General features: G+C 33.9%; 1 protein-coding gene and 1 non-coding gene across 2 annotated transcripts in view; one reads left to right on the top strand and one right to left on the bottom strand.

The window, feature by feature from the left end:
- USH2A (usherin) overlaps positions 1-23,363 on the top strand; it is a 939,490-nt gene that overhangs the window by 62,839 nt on the left and 853,288 nt on the right. Inside the window, exon 3 of the mRNA XM_069544562.1 lies at positions 2,470-2,602. Coding sequence (XP_069400663.1) covers positions 2,470-2,602 — 133 coding nt within the window. The remainder of the gene's footprint in view (positions 1-2,469; positions 2,603-23,363) is intronic.
- On the bottom strand, positions 10,882-10,953 carry TRNAS-GGA (transfer RNA serine (anticodon GGA)). Its single transcript has one exon. It is a non-coding gene; the product is annotated as a tRNA-Ser (tRNA).

Genomic DNA, 23,363 nt, shown 5'->3' with positions numbered 1-23,363 from the left:
ACTAGTTTTGCCAATTCATTCCTTCAAGCCTCACCAATAAACATGTCCAAACTCCTCTAATCCTCAGAGAGGTGGCGAAAGATAGAGAGGAAGTTCACTTAAGCAGAAGGCTTTCTTTTTACAGATCAGAAATTCCATCGTATATATTCCCATTCCCTTGAATAACTGGCAAGGGGATCATCAGAATGAGCTATGGCCAAGAGCCCCCATCACGGTCACAGTTTCAGTGTGATGGCGCCCCAGACCTGAATTGCAAAGTAGTTAAGGGAATCTTGGAATATAAAACATGATACAGAACACCAAAGAGGATTTAATCTTATTTATAGAAAGGTAGTTGGTGGTGGTGGGTGGGGGAGAGGCCACAACAGGCAAGAGTGACTTGGGATCATCATTAATCATTTTTTAAGTACCAACAAAGTGAAAACATTCTTCTGGAATTCACTGCAAGTGACACTGAATCCTTCTACTAAGTAAATATGTGATGAGTTGATAAAAAAAAAAGAAAAAAGAAAAGAAGGTCCTGAACTCTTGACTACAGATATAATACAGTGAATACAGAAAATCAAAAGCATGCTTTCTATCTGACTCAAAATGAAGGTGCACTTAAACTTGTAAAAGACAACATTTTTATTTGAATGATATGACAGAACTGTCACAGGAGTGTTACCTGCTATAAAGAAAGCCAAAGAATTATTACCTTTATTAGACCAGTGACACTGAGCTTTAGCCATACATTTCTAACTTCTGTCCCTCTACAGAGACAATTTTCTTTTCTTAAATAAACTGTCATGCTAGTGTTAATATATTGTTGGCTCTCTCATGCTCTGAGAATACTGCTGATATAAAACATGTATATGTTAGATTGGTAATAGTATCTTTAGTGGAGCTGACTAGAACAAATGTGTTTCCCTCATGGCTGCGCTAATGTGATAAAGGAAAATTGGCTGTTCATCAGCTTTTGGCTGGGTAAAGACAGTAGAGATGGAACCACATTCTTTTTTATGCATTAATACCTTCGAGAACTTTCCACAAGTTATATTTCATGTGCCTGCATGTTGCGCAGAGATGTTGTAAAACATGAGATAATGCTACAAATAACAAAGTAGAAAAGGCTGTATCTTTTATAATGATAACAGTCAAACACCAAATGACAGTAACAGGCTGTAAAAAATGGCATGCAAAAAAAAAAAAAAAAAGGCAGCGGAAGGGTATATATCCAGGTCCGTGAGGAGCTAGTGTGTGATTTTTGGTCTTTATGTTAACGCTTTGTTTTATAATTAAGTCAAATGGAACACAGGGTCTATGCATTTAGGAAAAAATATAGTTTTAAATGAAAGCAGGTTGGATAGAGAGGAAAAAAGCCAAACTAATAAGTTTTTGAAGAACTGATATATTGATATTGCCAAGAAATTTTTATAATTGCCAATAGTGTGTGTGTGTAATTTTTTTTTTAAAGATGGGGACTTTGAAAAGAGTTTCTAAGGCAATTACTCACATGATTTAAAAATATTGGAGGATGGTTGCTTATTTTCATTAATTTTTGAAAGGCTGTTTTATTTTGAATGCTACATTTGATGTTTTTATTTAAGATGTTAGCATCTAACCTTTAACTACAAGATATTACGTTTCTCTCAATGAAGTAATCTGCATAACTTTTTATGATATAATCCAGGGGTAGCCAAATTATAGCTGGCCACCTATTTTTATAAAAGTTTTGCTGGAACACATTTGTGCCCATTCATATGTGTATTGTTTGTGGCTGATTTTTCCTGTTACAGCAGAGTTGAACAGTTGTGACCTGAACCATTTAGACCACAAAATCAAATCATTTGGCATACAAATAAAAAATATTTATCTGTTTACAGAAGAAGCTTGTTGACTTCTGGTGTAGAGGGTTGTTAGGGTACCTGATTAATTAGCCTAGACTATGATCAGCAGATTTTTGTTATCTGTATGGAGAAGTGCAGGTGAAAATTACCAATTGGATACCAACACCCAAGAAAATAAATGTTTATAAGGAGTTTTTGTGTCAGTAACCTAAATTGAATTATATTCATATGTAATACATTTCTAGTATATCTGGTTTTGAATATTTTTGCCTTTTGCATTCATTTCTGTTTATTTCCAAATATGACTGTAACAAATTTAACTAATAGCTTAAAGAAGCAGTGTCTCCAGAACAACTTATGAAGGCATGGAAGATAGAACTGTGAAATATATGGGACAAACAGTTATGCATACCTTTGAATACCCTGGTATATATGATCCAGCACAGAATTATTATATATAGGTTTATATCTAGATATACAAACACAATATATATCATTTGACCATTAAAATAAATTCCCAGTCTTTCCAACTGAAGGAAGTGGAGAAGTGGGAAATTAACTTGAGAAAGCTTGCTAATGGCAGTTATTATAAACTAAAAGGTTATGCAATTAAAATAATAATGGCAATAATTTCTTACAGGTACATCAGACAAAAATCAGTTTCTTCATCAATGGTTTGGAAAAGGATAATGCAGCTTTTGATGCAAGAACTCTAAGTGGTTCAATCACAGATTTTGCCTCTGGTGCTGTGCAAATAGGACAGAGCTTAAATGGTAAGTTTAGATTTCAGAAAATTATTTGGTTTATTTAATTGTTCCTTGAAAAATGTGTCAAAAATATTTTAAAATACCCAGGTGTATTTGTTTCCTAGGGCTTCTGTAATACATTAGCACCACTTGGGTGACAGTAATAATAAAGCTGAGTTCATTCCCCTGTGATTCTGGAGTGTAGAAGTCTGAAATCAAGGGCTCAGTGTTGGCCTCTTCTGGAAGTTCTGAGGGGGAGTTCATTCCATGCCTCTCTCTTTCTGGGGGCTTCTAGCAATACTTAGTGTTCCTTGGCTTGTAGCTATTAATATATAACTTCAGTCTTTGCCTCCATCTTCACCTGGCCTTCTCTTCATCTCCCCTTCTCTTCTCTTTTAAAGACACTTGTGATCAGATTTAGGTCGCAGCCTAATCCAGTATTTTCTCATCTCGACATCCTTAATTACATCTGCAAAGACTCTTTTTCCAAATAAAGTCACAATTGCAGGTAGTCTTATTTGTTGAAGGCCATTATTTAACCCACTATATCAGAGAATCTTTAAAATGTCTTTATCATTATTTTTTCAAAGTAAGAACAATATGTAATAAACTGTATTTTTAAAATTTATTTTTATCGAAGTAAAGTGGAGTTACAGTGTTGTATTAATTTCTATTCTACAGCAGAGTGACTCGGTTACATATATATATATATTCATTCTTTTTTAATTTTTTCCATTATGGTTATCATAGGATATTGGATATCTTTCCCTTGCTATACAGTAGAATCTTGTCATTTATCCATTCTATATGTACCAGTTTGCATCTGCTAACCCTGGATTCCCAATCCACCTCTCTCCCGCTCCCCTCCCCCTTGGCAACCGCAGTCTGTCTTCTGTGTTTCTGATTTTGTTTCTGTTTCATAGATAGGTTCATTTGTGTTAAATTTTAGATTCCACATACAAGTGATATTTTATGGCATTTGTCTTTCTCTGACTTACTTCAGATACTCTAGTTGCATCAATGTTGCTGCAAATGACATTCTTTCATTCTTTTGTTCGGTGCAGTAGCATGCCCTTGTATATAGGTACCACCTCTTCTTTAACCATTCATCTGTTAATGGACATTTCGTTGGTTTCCATGTCTAGGCTGTTGTGAATAATGCTGCTATGAACATAGGGGTGCATATATCTTTCTGAATTGTATTTTGTCTGGATATATGACCAGGAGTGGAATTGCTCAATCATATGGTAATTCTGGTTTTGATTTTCTGCTGCTGCTGCTGCTGCTAAGTCGCTTAAGTTGTGTTCGACTCTGTGCGACCCCATATGGCAGCCCACCAGGCTCCCCCATCCCTGGGATTCTCCAGGCAAGAACACTGGAGTGGATTGCCATTTCCTTCTCCAATGCATAAACGTGAAAAGGGAAAGTGTTTCCACAGTGGCTGCATCGATTTCCACTCACAGCAGTGTTGGAGGGTGCCCTTTCCTCCACACCCTCTTCAGCATTTGCTATTTATAGATTTTTAAAATTGGTGGCCATTCTGCCTGGCATAAGGTGGTAAGTCATTGTAGTTTTGATTTTCATTTCTCTAAGAATTAGCGATTTGAGTACCTTTTCATGTTCCTATTGGCCATCTGTATTTCTTCTTAAGCTATATTTTCTTCTTCCTTTTTATGGTTTGGATTTTATTATATGACTTGTTACAGTAGAACTTAGAATACTAGATAGAAACTGGAAAATAATGGAACAGTCAACATGGAATAAACTAGGTTGATAGTGTTCATATCTTTCTACCCTGAAAATAGGCCATATAGTTTTAAGAAGATAGTGTCATATCCTGAAAAGAACAGAAGCTGAATTTAGAATTCTCTTGCAGTAACTAGCACATTGGTCTACAAAATTGCCTATACTTAAAAATGGGAATATTAATTGCTTTATATTATTAAACAGTAAATGATCATTATAAGAAAAACTAAACAACATTAAACTCTACAAAATAGGAAGGATTTTCCTTATTTTTACCTTTATAGATAGAGTTAATTTTCTTATAACCTTCCACCATTTTTGTACATATAGCTAGAGATGTGGTTATAAATATAATAATTTTCCAAAAATGAAATTATCATACATATGCTTTCTCTGAGCCTTCTAGAAATAAATACTTCCCCTCCAAATGTTATGAGAAACATTTTAATATGCCTTCTCATTTAAAATGACTGCATTGTGCACAGTTGTATAGCTGTAATCAAAACTTTTTAAACACAATCTTATTAATAGATTACTTCTATTATTTCAAAATTATTAGCAGCTATCTGATTGACAACACTATATATATTTATATATTATATTTGTGTCTATATCTATTATGCATACACATATATGTGCATTTGAGCAATTGTCTGTGCAATTCCTTAAGACCTTTTACTTTGGTGTCAGTTTTCAAGTCCCATTTCTCTGCTTACTAGCCATGTGACCTGAAATAAATTTTTATGTCTCTAAGCTAGAGTTATCTTGAATTTAAAATCATGATGGTGATGATATTACAGTTTCATGATGAGGATCAAATGAGGCTATGTCATAGAAAACAGTACTGTTTTTCCAGCATCTGGTTCTTAGTAGTTGTTCCATATTTGTTGAATGAATGAATGAATGAATGAATGAAAACTGTGCCTTGTATATACTAAACTATATTAATATGCACTGCTGTTGTTAATTATAATTATTTTGCTAACCTAAATTGATAGAAGTTAGATAGGTTGAAATGGTCATTTTATATTTTAATACATATGAGAATGATTACCCTAAAGCATAAGGACAGATTACCTCATTACCTCATAAGGTTATGAAAATTTACAACCTTATTTAAAAATATAAGTATTTGTCTTAAACACTAACTAACCTGACAAATAATCCTTTTTTTCTTTTCACTTTTGCCATTCTTCTCACCAAAAAGTATTTTTGGAACCTGCCTTAGAATTATTTTGCCATTAGTGAGATTAAGTAGCTTTCTACATATGTCTGGATAATTTGCATGTCATTTATGAATTCCTTATTGATATTGTATATTCATATTTATACTCTGGAAAATCTTATTTGTAAAAGCTCATTAATGTTAATAATATATTACACATCTTTTTTCTAGCTTTTAGATAGTCATAACTTTTCATTATAGAAATTAAAAAATATTCTCTTATATTTCAGTCAAGGCAAAAACATTCATGCAACATAATACATAAATATTAAGGGATACAGCTTTATGAATTTTTAATCTGTATATATACTTGCATAATTCTCATCCAGAAAAAGTTATCAAACAGTTCCTGGATTTCAAACACTCCTGGTGAATACCAGCTCTAAAGGGAAACAAAGAATAGTGTCAGTAGAGAAACCTCTATCAGCATAAATTAGTGTTGGCTGTTCTTGAATGTTCAAGCGCTTTAATTCATGCAAGTGAGTACTCTTGTGTATGATTTCTTTTCTAAGCACTATACCAATAAGATATATCTCTATAGTGTGCTGCTATTTCTTTAAGCTTTAGGAAATACTTATTTACTTTTTCAAAGTGGGTATTTTAACCAATGATGTTTGAGAATGTTGGTGTTCCATGTCCTTACCGACACTTAATATTCTCATACATTACTGTTGTTTGCCATTATGGTGGCTTTATGGTGCATTTTCTGATGATTGATGGTATTGAGAACATTTTCATATGCTTCTTGGCCATGGTTATTCTCTTTTGTGAACTACCTATATAAGTTTCTGCTAATTTTTAGTTGAATGGCTTGTCTTTTTTATAGGGAAGGGAAGAGAAAGTCACTCAGTCGTGTCCGACTCTTTGCGACTCCATGGACTGTAGCCTACCAGGCTTCTCAGTCCATGGGATTTTCCAGGCAAGAGTACTGGAGTGGGTTGCCATTTCCTTCTCCAGGGGATCTTCCCGACCCAGGGATTGAACCCGAGTCTCCCGCATTGGAGGCAGACACTTTACCCACTGAGCCACAATGGAGGAATTTAATATTTTGTATTTGAATTCTTTGAGAGATAAATGGACTTCAAATATAACCTTCTGAGTTACAGCTAATACTATCAGTTTCCTTTGATCAACAGAAGTTCTTAATTTCAGTGAAGTCCAATTTATGTTTATTTTAAACTTCATGAGGTTGCAAAGAGTCGGACATGACTGAGTGACTGAACTGAACTGAATACTTTTTATGTGATGTTTAGAATATCTTTGCAAACCCTGAAAATATAAAGTGTAGGAGAACACCCAAAATCTCTAAAAATGTTCTCCTGTGCTTTATTTTAAAAGTGATATTATTTTGCGTCTCAAATTTATTTTTTTTCTTTTTTTTTTTTTAAATTTTAAAATCTTTAATTCTTACATGCGTTCCCAAACATGATCCCCCATCCCACCTCCCTCCCCATAACACCTCTCTGGGTCATCCCCATGCACCAGCCCCAAGCATGCTGTTGATTTTTGGGTATAGTATGAAGTAGGAGTCAAGATTCTATTTTCTTCCCCACCTGGAATTTTAATTAACTCTGAAACATTTTCATCACTTCTCCACTACTTTGCAATGGCAGCTTTGTCACAAATTACATCCCTGTTCCATGAAGGCAGTGAGTTCCTGAGCTCCCTATTTTGTTTCAGTGATCTGTTTGCACATACTGCTGCTGCTAAGTCGCTTCAGTCGTGCCCAACTCTGTGCAACACCATAGATGGCAGCCCACCGGGCTCCCCCACCCCTGGGATTCTCTAGGCAAGAACACTGGAGTGGGTTGCCATTTCCTTCTCCAATGCATGAAAGTGAAAAGTCAAAGTGAAGTCGCTTAGTCCTGTCTGACTCTTAGCGACCCCATGGACTGCAGCCTACCAGGCTCCTCCGTCCATGGGATTTTCCAGGCAAGAGTACTGGAGTGGGGTGCCATTGCCTTCTCCCTGTTTGCCCATACGTATAGTTAAAACATTTAGTTTTCATTTTTTTTAGCCTCATAAGAGTTCTTACTGTCTAGAAGGATTTAATTTCTCCAATTTTTTTTAAATCTTTCAAGATTGTCTTGGCTATTATATGAATTTTAGAAAGTTTTTCAATTTTCACAAAATTTTGTGGGAATTTATCCTTAACTCAATTTTGCAAGAATAGATGTGTAGAGAATGTCAAGTCCTCCAATCCATGAGCAGCATATATTCCTTAATTTCTCCCAGCAATATTTTTAGTTTTCTAAATAGTGATCTCATTCATATTTGTAGGACTTAGTCCTGTGTGGGTTTTTTTTGTCCTTTTTTTTTTTTTAAAGATTCAGTTTCACTTAATACTGTTTTGAAACTTTATTCTCTAGTTTTTTTCTATTATATAAAATTACCATCAATTTTTATATTGACTTTAAGTTCAATGATCTTGCTGAATTTAAATTCTGATAGTTATACAGTCCTATCATTTATACATAGCAGGCACTCAAATCTTTTCAAATGTTTGCAGTAAATGCCTAACTGGTCATGGAGTTGTCACATAGATATTTATAGGTGTTGTTATAATTAACTTTGAAATAATGCAAAATGTTAATTTTTCCCCATGACCTGATTTATATAGTTATTTAATTTAAGGAAAAATGTATAGATACTTAAATATTCAAAATACACTCTAAAACACTGGTTAAATTTCCAAGCTCTGGTACCAAACAAATTTAGGGTTGAATTCAATCTATTTGTTTACCTTTGATCTAAGGTATCCCTTTAAGGTTTCTAATTTGTTAAATTATATTTTAATAAATATTTTATAGGGATATTATAAGAATTATGTATTAGTGTATATATAGAATATATTCTTATTATATAGTAAATTTTAATAAGTGGTAGCTATTATTAACCTCTTTGAAGATCTATTTTCTTATTGTGAAGTGAACATAGCAATTACTTTCCATAGAATTATTGAGAGATCCAAAGGAAAATGTCTATAAATGACTCCATTATTTTAATTTATATATTCTCTTAGATCAAGCTAAACTTCCGTGAAGTAACATTTTAAGGAACCTATATATTTAGAAACTTGGTTTGAGTAATTAGTATTATTGAGAAATTTTATAAAGTACTCTGCATGCAGAAATTCTTAATAACACATTAAATCTTGTGAGCCTTATTTCAATATTTAATTCCCATTAGCACTTCTAAAAGTGTTTTATTGCACCAAATGTTGCTCAAAGTATTCGATAGTGCCATAAATTTGTCCACTCTGCACTGTGGGGTTGAAATGACTTGCTTCTATTCTATTTCAATATACTAAATGTTGAATTAATGATTCCAAAGGACAGTGTGGGCTGAATATGTTATTTGTTTTAAACTGCAAAAAAAGAAATTTGACTTCTGATTAGAAAGCACATAATTGGGAAAGTGTTTATTTCCAGTGTTACTTAGTTTTTAATATAGTTTTCCTCCTCAAGTTCTGGCATTGGAGAACTACAGGAGGAAAAGATATTTAAAAATAATTTTTATCTTTTTTCCCATCAATTTCTAGGTATGGTTGTACCTACTGTATCTTTTCTCTAATTAGAGATGGCAGGTAGACTGGCTCATTACTTCTGCCTAATGAGCCAGGCTCCATGCCACCTCTCTAATCAGAAAAGAGATAGGTACAGAATGTTCCCACGGACTTATTATAAATCATTTTCTTTCTCTCCCTTGCTCCTTTTTTTAATCAAAAAATTAAGTCACTGTCCTCCATACTTTTGTCTACATCCAAGATGGTTTCATTCAGGAGAGGTAATTGTGCAAGAGATTACCGTAAGCTGAATTAAAGGTGCTCTCATGCAGTACTGGGCCGGCTGTCTCTGCTTTGGAACAGATACTGCCTCAATCACAAGCATATCAAACGAAGGTCTACAGGAAATCAAGATGGCTTTTCTTTCTTTCTCTGGTTAGGCTTACCTTGTTTCCTTGTTTCTGTACCCAGGAAGCGACAGCTTCATGTGAGTGTTGGCGGCTAGAAAGCCTTTTCTTTGAGTCTCATCTCCAACTAGCATAACTTTCAAGAAAAATATTGTAGGTTGCCAATGACACTTTCTGTTGCTGTGGGCCTTGTCTTTGCCTCCCCTAGGAAATTAGTCAATGGACCATATGAATAGTTTTTCCTGGGTTCTATATCTGTATTAATGGGATGTGTATGAGTGTGTGTGCTCAGACATCTGATTTGCTTTGGCTGATTTTTAAATATACAAATAGAAACAGCTTAGATCTTCCATATCAACCAATGTGTCAGTTCCTTTTTAAGTACAGTTTGTTCCACTCGTATATTTATTTTAATTCCTTCAGTTGGGCAGAAAACGAAGAGGAGTTGTGGTAACAGCCATGTAATTATAAACAGTCTTTAAAGTCACTGTGGTCATAAACTACAATAGCCCTGCAAATTTTGGATTTAAAAGTAAAAAATCACATAAATCAGTTATTCAGAGTAATTTCTGAACTCTTATCAACAGAGTTCTAATTTCTTTTTAAATGTTGGCTTCTCTACATTAAGCCATTAAAAGCATGTATACTTTCTTAAGATCACTGGTCATTAAGGAATCAGTAAACTTTTGTTGTATAGCTGTGAAAGCAAATATACAAGGAAGAAAAAGATAATCACCTAATGCTAATGCCAACTTCCCTTCCATTCCGTATTTTCTAGGCATTGTATCTTCATTCACCTGCTTGTTCTTTCTGGAGTTGGAATACTATTTTTATTTCTACTATTGTCCCAAAGGTTATCAATAACATTTCTAACTTCAGCTATGTATGGAAAGTCAGTTTTCCTTTTAGTTTAGCTGGAGATAATACTAAAATTTTTCTGAGAGAATTCTTGTTTTTCATTAGGTAAAAAGTAAAGAAATAGAAAAATGTAGAAATTGATGAACTGAGACAGGTGAATGGAATGGAAACAGACTATAGGAACAAGGTCTATAAAGGTATTAAAAAAACAAACACGTGTTAGTCGGTCAGTCGTGTCTGACTCTGTTACTCCCATGGACTATTGCCTGCCAGGCTCTTCTGTCCATGGAATTCTCCAGGCAAGATACTGGAATGGGTAGCCATTCCCTTCTCCAAGGAATCATTCTAACCTAGGGATTGAACCTGACTCTCCCACATTGCAGGAAGACTCTTTACCATCTGAGCTGCCAGGAAAGCCCATATAATGCTGTAAAGTAAGTAAAGTCGCTCAGTCGTGTCCGACTCTCTGGGACCCCATGGACTGTAGCCTACCAGGCTCCTCCCTCCATGGGATTCTCCAAGCAAGAGTACTGGAGTGGGTTGCCATTGCCTTCTCCAGGGGATCTTCCCTACCCAGGGATCGAACCTGGGTCTCCTGCATTCCAGGCAGATGCTTTAACCTCTGAGCCACCAGGGAAGCCCATATAATGCTGTAGAAGAGTTTAATTAAGGATGAAGGAGTTTCAGAGCATTGCAGAAGAGATATCTAGCAATGCTATTAGGACAAGTGACCAACTATGTTACAGAAATAAAAAGATAATTTAAATGTGTACCTTGCAATCATATTAAATAAAAGCTGCAGATGAATTAAAATTTAAATGTGAAATATATAATCATGAGATAGTAGAGGACAGTAAAAGGAAATGTTTTCATAATCCTGGCATATTGAAGATTTTTATTAGCATGATATCCTGGCCAGAAACAGTAAAGCAAAAATATTGAAGCATCTGACTGAGAATTTAAAATTCAAACAGTGCTTATCATTTTTTGCTTATCATCACTGTTTGCTTATCATTCAAGCAGTGTGTATAGTTCGGCTGGGAATAAAAAAGAGAATACTAGTGTTGGAAAGAGTTTGCAATAAACTGGCAAGCTATGAAAAGCAAAAATATGAAAGCTATGTCATCCAAGTGTTCTCCTTCCAGGACATATCTCTCAAGAATATGATTAAATAAGGCTTTAAATATGTATATGAAACGTTAATTGTAGAATTACTTAAAGTAGCAGATAATTGGAACCAGTTAGAAACTTCAAAAGAGAATTGATTAAATAAATGATTATTTGTGCCTTCAATGGAAAAGTGTGTATTATTAAGAGAAATGAAATGTCTGTTGGTCAAGACTTGGCAACACATTCATGAAGTGTTATAATATGAAAAATGAATGAGCATAAAGTATAATATAATCTTACTTTAACATGGGTTGAGGAAGTGCAAATTTGCACTGGATATTGAACTCACTGTACATAGAAATTATCATTGCTATAATAATTAGTGCCTGAGAAGCAAGGTACTTGTTTTCAGTTTGAATCTGGCTTTGCTTCTTAAAAGCCAAGTGACTTTGGCAAAAAATTTAACTTCTCAATCCAGTTTCCTAATTTGTTTGTTCATCTATAACATGTGTTTTTGATATAGTTTTCAAAGCAACTGTAAAACTTTTAAATAATATATGCTTGGTTTATGTTTGGTATCCAATAAAAGTTCGCTATTATAAATATTAATGTTATAATAATTTAGGTATTACTCTTATTGACTTTGTGAAATTTAAGTATTTCAAAATAATGGTCCTGGCCGACATTCAATTTTTGGCTCAAAATAAAAATTTTCCTAGGGTGAGTAAGAAAAAATTTTTAATTTAGTACAGTGATATACAATATGTTTAAAACAGTTATATTTTGTGTAGGTAAGCTCCACAAAATAAGTTCTTTCTCTCTTCAAAAATTAGTCCTCTCTGGTACTCTTCTTCATTGTTTTTTTTTTTTTTTTTTTCAAATCCTGAAGTCTATCTGGTGTTATTTCTTTTCAGCCTGAAGGACTGCCTTCTTCATTGTTTATAGTTTGGCCAGTGGGAACAAATTCTCTCAGCTTTATGAAAAATGTCTTTAATTTGTCTTTACTTTTGAAAGATATTTTCACTGGATATAGAATTATACATTGTTAATTATAATTTTTTTTAGAAGTTTAAAGATTGTTTTTTCACTGTCTTCCTGCCTTCTTTTTTTTGATGAGTAATCAGCCATAATTCATATTAATATTCCTTTGTAGGGTATATGCCATTTTTTTCTTGTTGCTGAAAATTTTCTCTTTGATGTTAATAGTTTAATTAAATTGACTGGACGTCGTTTTCATAGTATTCATCCTAGTTGAGATTTGCTCAGATTCTTGCATATGTAAATTGATGTTTTCACTACTTTTGGAAGTTCTGATAATTATCTCTTTAAACTTTTCTTTCTTCTTCTTTTTTTTTCCATTCCATATTCTTTCTCCTCTTTCTCTAGGACTTCAATTATGTTTATGTTAGAGCATGAATAGTATTCCACAGATGTAGGGCACGTTTTTGTTTGCTTTTTTTCACATACTCTTTTTTATTAGCATTTCTGTTTGGATACTTTATATTGATTTGTCTTAATAGTCACTGATTATTAATTTCTTTTTTGTATCTAGGCTGCTCTTAAGCTTATCTAGAAAATTCTTCATTTTTTAATAACAAACTTCTCATCTCTAAAATTTCCATTTGATAACTCTTTTGTAGGTTCCATCTGTCTGCTCATCATATTCCCTCATCTTTACACACATATTGTCACCATTTCCACTAGATCTCTTGGTATTTTTTGCCTTAGATATTTGGATTATTCCAACATCTGGGCCTTCCCTTGTGGCTCAGCTGGTAAAGAATCTACCTGCAACGTGGGGGACCTGGGTTTGACCCCTGGGTTGGGAAGATCCCCTGGAGAAGGGAAATTTTACCCACTCCAGTATTCTGGCCTGGAGAATTCCATGGACTGTACAGTCCATGGGGTCACAAAGAGTCAGATACAACTGAATGACTAGAATATTGTGGAACATCTGAGCCATGTCTTGACTTTTGTGTGTGTGTGATGCTGTGTTTCTTGCTGTTTCTTGTGTCTTAAAATGCTTTTATTGTGTGCTAGACATTTTGTGTAAGGGAATGGAAGAGATAGACATATGTTTGTGTGTGTTAGTTGTTCAGTCATAGCTGACTCTTTGTGACCCCATGGACTGTAGCCCACAAGGCTCCTCTGTCTATGGAATTCTCCAGACAAGAATCCTAGAGTGAGTTACCATTTCCTACCCCAGGGAATCATCCCGACCCAGGTACTGAACCCATATCTCCTGCATTGCAGCTGGATTCTTTACCATCTGAGCCATCAGGAAAGCCAGGTAAATAATAGTTACCTCCAGAGAAAAGAGCACTTCTGGTTCTATTAGGCCTCTGGAGTGTGTGTGTTGGCAGTGCGTGGGAGGAGGAAAGGAGGAGAGCAGCATCAAACTTATTTGAAATTGATGTGGACTTGAGCTTTATTTCAGCTGTAATATAATTTAGTTCACCGCTGGTTTCAGATGTTTGAGGACAGAATTAGGATGGATGCAGACTCCCTCTGGTGCTAGGAGGGGCTGCTGTCTTCTTTTTCTATAACTGATTCTGCTACCTCTCACTTTTCTCTTAGGGATGAGAACAGCTGTATGTCTCAACTCTTCTGTGAAAGACTTGTTACTTTTTAGAATTTATTAAATTTTTCTGTGTTCTTTACTTTCTGATGTTTAAAAAATGATTTTATAGCTTATCTGGCTTACTTTGGTTGTTTGATAGCTAAAGTGATGGTTTCAACTTTCTATACCTGAAGCACAGGTGGAAATACAACTCTTACTGTAACACTTGATAGAACATTTTCTTTTTTTGACCAACTCTTTGCTTAACTCTGCACCTCTCTTGGTTCTTAACCATGGCTGGTCTCTGGCATTCTGGTCAAGGGAGGTACCTATTACTTAGCCCCAAAGATTATTTTGGTAGCATTTGGGAATTGACCTTATTGTTACCTCTTCTAATTTTTCCTGGAGATTTTTGGCTTTTGTGGACCCTAACTTTATATTTTTTAACTTATACATAAGTTTTCTTTGGTCTTCCTGAAATCTATTCACTGCCAATATTTAACACTGAAATTTTTTGAGGATTCTGAACCCTTGTTGTTAGATTATCTCAACTCACTAGTGGCCTTTTTCTGTTTCTTGATTTTGTGGAGCAGTTTCTGTCTTACGACACTTGAACCATTGGTTATTTCTTCATTCAGCTCAAACTTTTACCTTCTAGGGGTTGATGATTAATTTGAATATTTTGTAGTCATCTGTTACTTGTTCAGGATAATACCTTGCCTTTGATTGATTTTAGCTACCAATTCTAGAGGTGAATTTTCAAATTTTCCTCAATCAAGGAATTTTATTATAATGTATATATTGTGTAATTGTATAATACACATATATTAATCACATCTGACTCTATATGGAATGCTTGTTTTTTTGTTATTGTTGTCTGCAATGATATTTTATTTAAATCTTTATTTTCTTTCTTACAGTTCCATGACAGCTGGAGTATATTCTTATCTTTTTGCTACTACTACCTAAAAGCAACATTAACAATAACAGAAACACAAAATACATTCTAAATTTTCTGGCATAAAGCCCTTACCATTGTGAGCATTAAAAAAATAAAAGAGCAAGCTTCTTTGAATCTCCATTCTAGAGCCATCATTTTTAAAGTTCTAGACTTTTTTTTGATTTGCTTTTATAATTGGATTCAGAGTACAATGTTTTCTTTTGTGTGACACTGAAGTAAATAGAAATTAGGTAATTAACCTGACCCCCATCATGCATAATTTTAATTCAATTAGAACTTTTGATAGAAATGAGGAAAGGAGGTTATCTAAGTCTTTTTGGGATGGACGCAGATTTATTTTTTTTCTATTGCATTGGCAGGTTTTTTTCTTACATATGTGAATCATTGATGGTATTGTCAAAATGCTCAATCTTTAAGCTTTGTTATTTTCAGAAATGAAGATTCTCAGTATGCTATCATACTAGGTTTTTTTTAAAATAAAAATTCACATTAATTGTCTTTCTTTTAGCCTGTGAGTAGGTATCTCTATTTAAAGGCAACTGTGCCAATCATTATACTTCCAGTTCTAATTCTAAAATTGTTTTGGGTCACAAGGACAGATCTAGTCTTAATAACTTGTTGCTACTTCCATTCATTTGACTGTAGCATGTTTATTAACATCTAACTTTCCAAAATAGAAATTTTTGTTATGCCAGTGAGTTTTCTAGGTAATGGTCATTTATGGCCTTGAACTATCAAAAGGTTCTTAAACCTCTCTCCCATTCTGTATTCACATTTATTATTCTTGTGTCATTTTTCTACCTTATGAGATATTTTTTTATACCTTGTAAAATTGCCAGTTTTATAGACTGCTGCTGCTGCTGCTGCTGCTGCTAAGTCGCTTCAGTCGTGTCCGACTCTGTGCAACCCCTTAGACGGCAGCCCACTAGGCTCCTCTATCTCTGGGACTCTCCAGGCAATAATACTGGAGTTGGTTGCCATTTCCTTCTCCAATGCATGAAAGTGAAAAGCAAAAGTGAAGTCGCTCAGTCGTGCCCGGCTCTTAGCGACCCCATGGACTGCAGCCTACCAGGTTCCTCCGTCCATGGGATTTTCCAGGCAAGAGTACTGGAGTGGGGTGTCATTGCCTTCTCTGAGTTTTATAGACTAAAGATTGTCAAATATTAACTATTTCAACCTTAAGTTAATATGTATATAGGTATACTTAAATAATATAATACATGCTATTATCTTCATGTTAAAATTTATAAAAGTTGCTTCATCTTGGGCTGTCTGTAAAATCTGAGTATTTTTAATTTTGAAGTATAATTCATTCATTTGACATGCTTTATTAATATTCCATTTTATGAATAAAGGCACATATTATTTCCATGTTGAGAATTTTCTTCTTATAATTTATGAAATTTCACAGTTAACATGTGTTTCTCCTGGTACACATTTGTTTTACTTCTTCCTTTATAATTGGAAACCCCTTCTTTTCGCTGCTTAATTGTCCTGGTTAATTACCTACAGAATGATATTTACTACAAGTGGCAAATGTGGATATCAGACATGGCAGAAAAGTAGTATTGTACCTTCGAATGTGATGTTAGCTATGGATTTTTCTAAATTCCCTTTCTTATATGAAGAATTATCTCTTTTTCAATGTTTACTGAGTGTTTTTCTAATGAAAATGTTGGCATTTGACAAAGGCCTTTTTCCTGCGTCTAAGGAGATATCATTTGTATTTTGTCCTTTATTCTATCAGGTTGTGCCTTATTTAGTTTTCATATGTAGAATGAACCTTGAATCTCCTAACTAAATCCCAGTTGCTTGTGGTGTATAATCCTGTATTTATGAAGTTGAATTTGGTTTACTAGTATTTTTTTTGAAGATATATATTCATAAGACATTGATCTGTAACTTTCTTTACTTGTATAGTTTTTATTGCTTTTGAAGATAACTTCATAGAATTATTTGGGAAGTGTTTTTTTAAAAATTAATTTATTTTTTGTTGAAAGATAATTGTTTTACAGAATTCCATTGTTTTCTGTCAAACTTCAATGTGAAGTGTTTCTACCTTTTATATTTTTTTGGAGAGCTTGTGAAGGCTTCACATTTTTCCTGTTTATTTTATTTATTTGACTGCACTGGGTCTTAGTTGTAACTTGGGGAATCTTCCAGTTGCAGTATCAGGGATCTAGTTGCTTGACTGGGGATCAAACCAGACCCTTTGCATTGAGAGTGTGGCACCTCAGACACTGGGCTACCAGGGAAGTCCCCATTGTTTCTCTTAAATGTTTATAAGTATTTAGTGAAGACATGGATCCTGGATTTTCTTTGTGGAGAATAACTTTTTTTAAACTAAATAAATCTCCTTTTTTTATTATAGCTGTATTAAGAATATCTGTTTCTTCTTTTTTCATTCACTATTATATTTGATTTTGTTTCTTCCAGTTTTACTAAGATATAACAGACATACAGCGCTGTTTAAGGTATACAGCACAATGATCTCATTTACATGCATAATGAAGTGATTTTTACAATAGTTTTGGTGAACATCCATCAACTTATATAGGTATAAAACTTAAATAGAAAAAAATGTTTTCTTACGATAGCTCTTGAGATTTACTCTCTTAACAGCTTCTGTGTATGATATGCAGCAGTGTTAATTAAATTCATCATATTGTATATTATATCACTAGTACTTACACCTGGAGGTTCATACCTTTTGATTGTCTGCATCTCCTTCCCCCTCCCCTCTACCCTATTCCCTCTCTCTTAACCATACATTTGATCTTTTTTCTATAAATTTGTTTTAAAAATATCGTAGACCTATAACACTATGTTAGCTCCTGTTACTCAACTTAGTGATTCAAAAATTTTGTGTTTTAAATGATCATGACAAGAAATCTAGTTACCATATATCACCACACAAAGATATTATGCAGTTATTCACTATATTTCCCACACTATACATTCCATACCTGTAACTCATTTACTTTGCAACTAAAAGCTTTTCCTCTTAATCTCCTGCACCTATTTATTTCTTCCTCCTTCTGCCTCCCATTTCACTGCATCTATAAGTCTGTTTATGTTTTTTATATTTGTTCATTTGTTTTGTTTTTTAGATTTCAAATTTAAGTAAAATCATATACTACTTGCCATTCTCTTTCTGGTTTATTTCATATCCTCTGAGCTCATCCTTGTTTTTGCAAATGACAGGATTTTATTTCTTATGGCTGAGTAATACTCCATATTCTGTGTATGTGTGTATATATACCTCATCTTCTTTGTCCATTCATCTATTGATACACATTTTGGTTGCTTCCTTATTTGGCTATTATAAATAATGTTACAATGAAAATATAGGTGCATATATCTATTCTAATTAGTGCTTATGCTTTTTAGGATAAATACTGAGGAATGATACTGCTAGATCATACAATAGTTCTATTTTTAAATTTTGGGGGAATAACCATATTCTACCATAGTGGCTGCACCAGTTTACATTTCCAGCAAGTGAGGGTTTTCCTTTTCTCCTTGCCAACATTTGTTATTTGTTGTGTTTTGATAATAGCTACTTAGACAAATATGATGTAATACCTTACTATGGTTTTGACTTGCATTTTCCTGATGATGTTCATCATCTTTCATCTGGCTGTTGGCCATTTGTGTATCTTCCTTGTAAAAATGTCTACTTAGACCATTTTTCAACTGGGTTATTTGTTCGTTTGTGGAATTATATGAGTTATTTATTTTTAATATTAAGCACTTACATATATCATTTTCAGATATCTTCTCTCATTTACTCGGTGGCACTTTCCTTTTTTTTTCTTTTTAATTTATTTTTATATTGATGGATAATTGCCTTACAGAATTTTCTTGTTTTAGCATTTTACTTTTAACAATGGTTTCCTTCTCTGTGCAAAAGCTTTTTAGTTTGATGTAGTCTTGTTTGCTTAGTTTTGCTTTGTTTTCTCTACCCAAGGATGCATATCAAACAAAAAAATTATGAAGACCAATGTCAAAGAGAACACACCTATTCTTTCTTCTAGATGTTATATGGTTTCAGGTCTTATATTAAAAATTTTAATCTATTTTGAATTTATTTTTGTGCATAATGTAATAGTAGTCCAGACTGATTCTTTTGCATGTAGTTGTCCACTTCTCACAATACCATTTGTTAAAGAGACTTTTCCCCATTTTATGCCCTTCCCGCCTTTTCCACAGAGTAATTGCCTGTATTCACTACGTTCTTTATTCTAATCCATTGATCTATGTCTGTTTTTGTGCCGATATCATACTATTTTGATTACTATAGCTTTATAGTATGGTTTGAAATCAGGGAGCATGAGACTTCTGGGTCTTTCTCAGTAATGTTTTAGCTATTTGGAGTCTTTTGTGTTTCCTTGCAAATTTTAGAATTATTTTGTTTGTATGGAAAAAAAAGTCATTGGTATTGCATTAAATCTGTAGATTGTTTGGGATTGGGATTGCATTGAATCTGTAGTCGTGAAGATCTTTTGGGTCATGAAGATCTTTTGGGTCGTGAAGATCTTTGGAGTCATGGAGATGTTTTTTGTACAATTCTTCTGTGTATTCTTGCCACCTCTTCTTAATATCTTCTGCTTCTGTTAGGTCCATACCATTTCTGTCCTTTATTGAGTCCATCTTTGCATGAAGTGTTCCCTTGGTATCTCTAATTTTCTTGAAGAGATCTCTAGTCTTTCCCGTTCTATTGTTTTCCTCTATTTCTTTGCACTGATCACTGAGGGAGGCTTTCTTATCTCTCCTTGATGTTCTTTGGAACTCTGAATTCAGATGGGTATATCTTTCCTTTTCTCCTTTGCTTTTCGCTTCTCTTCTTTTCACAGCTATTTGTAAGGCCTCCCCAGACAGCCATTTTGCTTTTTTGGATTTCTTTTTCTTGGATATGGTCTTGCTCCTTGTCTCCTGTACAATGTCACGAACCTCTGTCCATAGTTCACCAAGCACTCTATCAGATCTAATTGCTTAAATCTGTTTCTCACTTCCACTGTATAATTGTAAGGGATTTGATTTAGGTCATACCTGAATGGCCTAGTGGTTTTCCCACTTTCTTCAATCTGAGTCTGAATTTGGCAATAAGGAGTTCATGATCTGAGCCACAGTCAGCTCCCCGTCTTGTTTTTGCTGACTGTGTAGGGCTTCTCCATCTTTGGCTGCAAAGAATATAATCAGTCTGATTTCAGTGTTGACCATCTGGTGATGTCCTTGTGCAGAGTCTTCTCTTGTGTTGTTGGAAGAGGGTGTTTGCTATGACCAGTGCATTCCCTTGGCAGAACTCTATTAGGTTTTGCCCTGCTTCATTTTTTACTCCAAGGCCAAATTTTCCTGTTACTCCAGGTGTTTCTTGACTTCCTACTTTTGCATTCCAGGCCCCTATAATGAAAGGACATCTTTTTTGGGTGTTAGTTCTAGAAGGTCTTATAGGTCTTCATAGAACCATTCAATTTCAGCTTCTTCAGCATTACTGGTTGGGGCATAGACCCGACCCATGGATTATTGTGATATTGAATGGTTTGCCTTAGAAACAGAGATCATTCTGTCATTTTTGAGACTGCATCCAAGTAACTGCATTTCAGACTCTTTTGTTGACTATGATGGACTATAAAGAAAGTTGAGCACCAAAGAATTGATGCTTTTGAACTGTGGTGTTGGAGAAGACTCTTGAAAGCCCCTTGGACTGCAAGGAGATCCAACCAGTCCATCCTAAAGGAAATCAGTCTTGAATGTTCATTGGAAGGACTGATGTTGAAGTTGAAACTCCAGTACTTCGGCCACCTCATGCAAAGAGCTGACTCATTTGAAAAAACGCTGATGCTGGGAAAGATTGAAGGCAGGAGGAGAAGGGGACAACAGAGGATGAGATGGTTGGATGGCATCACTGACTCAATGGACATGAATTTGAGTAAACTCCAGGAGTTGGTGGTGGCATGCTGCAGTCCATGGGGTCGCAAAGAGTTGGACACAACTGTGCGACTAAACTGAACTGAATCTGTAGGTTATTTGGGTGGTTTTGTCATTTTAAAATTGTTAGTGTATTCAACTGCAACAGATTTCTCTATATTAATATAACCTGCAATGAATTATTGAATTCATTGATGAGCTCTGGTAGTTTGTTGGTGATGATATCTATTTCTTGAGTCAGTTTCAGTAGTTTGTATCTTTCTAGAAATTGGTCCCTTTGATCTGGATTACCTAATTTTGGCATACGTTTTTCAGGGATTCCCTTGTCATCTTTTCTTGTCTGTAAGGTCGGTTGCAATGTCCCCTCTTTCATTCCTGATATTACTAATTTGAGTCTTGTCTCCACTTTTCTTTGTGTGTATACCTGAAGACTTGTCAAAGATGCTGTTCATTAAAAAAAACAACAACAATTTTTGTTCTTTCTGGTTTTCTTGATTGTTTTAAATTCTATATTTCATTTGTGTCTAATCTTAATAATTGACTTATTTCAGTATGCTTTGGATTGAGTTTCCTTTTTTTTTCTAGTTTTTTAAGGTAGAAGCCTAGGCTTATTGATTGGAAAATTTTCTTTATTAATAAATATGATTATAGTTATATATTTCACTTTAAGCATTGTTTTACCTGAAACTCATAGAATGAGATATATATTCATTTTTATTTGTCTCAAGGATTTTCTGATTTGCTTGTGATGTCCTCTTTGACCTATTTATTATTGGGCATATGTTGGTTACAGTTTATGTGATATATGTCTTTTTCTATTTTTTAACTATCAAACTATTTGTTTCCTTAAGCTTGTCCATTGTAGAAAGCATATAGTTAAATCATATTTATCTTTTGGTTTTCCATTCTGCAAATCTATGTTTTATTGTATTTAAACCATTTACATTTAATGCAATTATGGTAAGGTAGTTAACTTTGTAATATTACTTTGCTCTCTGTTTTCTAAGGCTTATGCCTCTTTTGTTCACGTATTCTTTTGTGTTAAATAGAGGTTTTTGAGTATACCATTTTAATCCTCTTATTATTCTTTTTACTATATTTGTTATTTTATTAGTAGTCTCCCAGATTATCACAGTTGCATCTTAACTTATAATAATCTAGCTTGAATTAATACCAACTTAATTTCAATAGTATACTCGAACTTTGTGCTTATTTTTTGTTTGTTTTTATCCTCCTTGTTATTATCATTCAAATTATGTTGTTAACACAGATTTATAATTATTGTTTAATGCATTTCTCTTTTTAATTAAAAAAGAATTGTAAATAAAATATTTAAATAATATTTATGCTTATGTTGTTACTTTTGAAGGTGTTCTTTATTTCTCTACATGGACTAGAATTATTGTCTAGTGTCCTTTCATTCAATCTGAAGACTTCCTTTGGTACTTATAAATTAGGCCTGTAAGTCATTAATTAAGTCTATAAATCATTGTCTCAGTTTCTGTTTATTTTGGAATTTCTTCATTTGTCCTGCATTTTTTATGAATAGTTTTTCAGGAAAGATAATTTTTGGTTGATATTCTTTTCTTTTTTCTTTGGTGCTTTAAATATGTCATCTCACTATCGTCTGGCCTGTATGGTTTCTGATGAGAAATCTTGTTAATCTTATTGAAGATACATTGTATAGATGGATCATTTCTCTCCTGGTGCTTTCATAAATTTCTGTTTGTGTTTCAGCTGTTTGATTATGAAATATTGTGTACAGTTTTCTGAATTGTCCTTCTTGAAGTTAATTGAGTTTCTTGGATGTATACATTATTGGTTTTCATCAAATCTGAGGAGGTTTAGTGATTATTTCTTTAAATATTTTTCTTGCTCCTTTCATTCTTTCTTCTCATGGGGCTAGTATTATGGTCATATTTGTATACTTGGTGGGGATCCCACAAGTCCCTGAAGTTCTGGTTAATTTTTGTATATTTTTTTCTTTCTATTCTGCAGACTAATCTCAGTTGACCTATTTTTAAGTTCACTGCTTTTTCTGCCCATTTGTATCTGCTGTTGAGTCCCTTTAGTGAGTTTTTCTTTTTTGATAATTTCTGTCTCAGGTAATCATCTTTTCTATTTGCTCAGACATCATTCTGATACTTTGGTTCTCTAGATATGGTTTCCTTCAGTGTTTTGAACATGTTTAAATAGTTGATTTAAAGTCTTTGTCTAGTAAGTGTAATGTATGGGCTTTTAAGTGGCCTAACTTCTATGACCACTTCCCCTCAACTGTTTATCAGCCGAACTTTCTTGTCCCTTTGCATGTGTCATATTTTTTGTTGAAAACTGGGCATTTTAGATAGTATAATGTAGCAGACACAAAACTCAGAGTCTGTCCTTCCCCAAGATGTTTTGCTGCTGTTTGCTTGTTAAGTGACTTTCCTAACAAATTATATAAAATGCACAGTTTTTGTCATGTATGGTCACTGAACTCTCTGTT

Source organism: Ovis canadensis, chromosome 12, assembly GCF_042477335.2.
Source record: "Ovis canadensis isolate MfBH-ARS-UI-01 breed Bighorn chromosome 12, ARS-UI_OviCan_v2, whole genome shotgun sequence".
Taxonomy (NCBI): domain Eukaryota; kingdom Metazoa; phylum Chordata; class Mammalia; order Artiodactyla; family Bovidae; genus Ovis; species Ovis canadensis.
The sequence above is the reverse complement of the archived record's forward strand: the minus strand, read 5'-3'. Positions and strand labels throughout refer to the sequence as shown.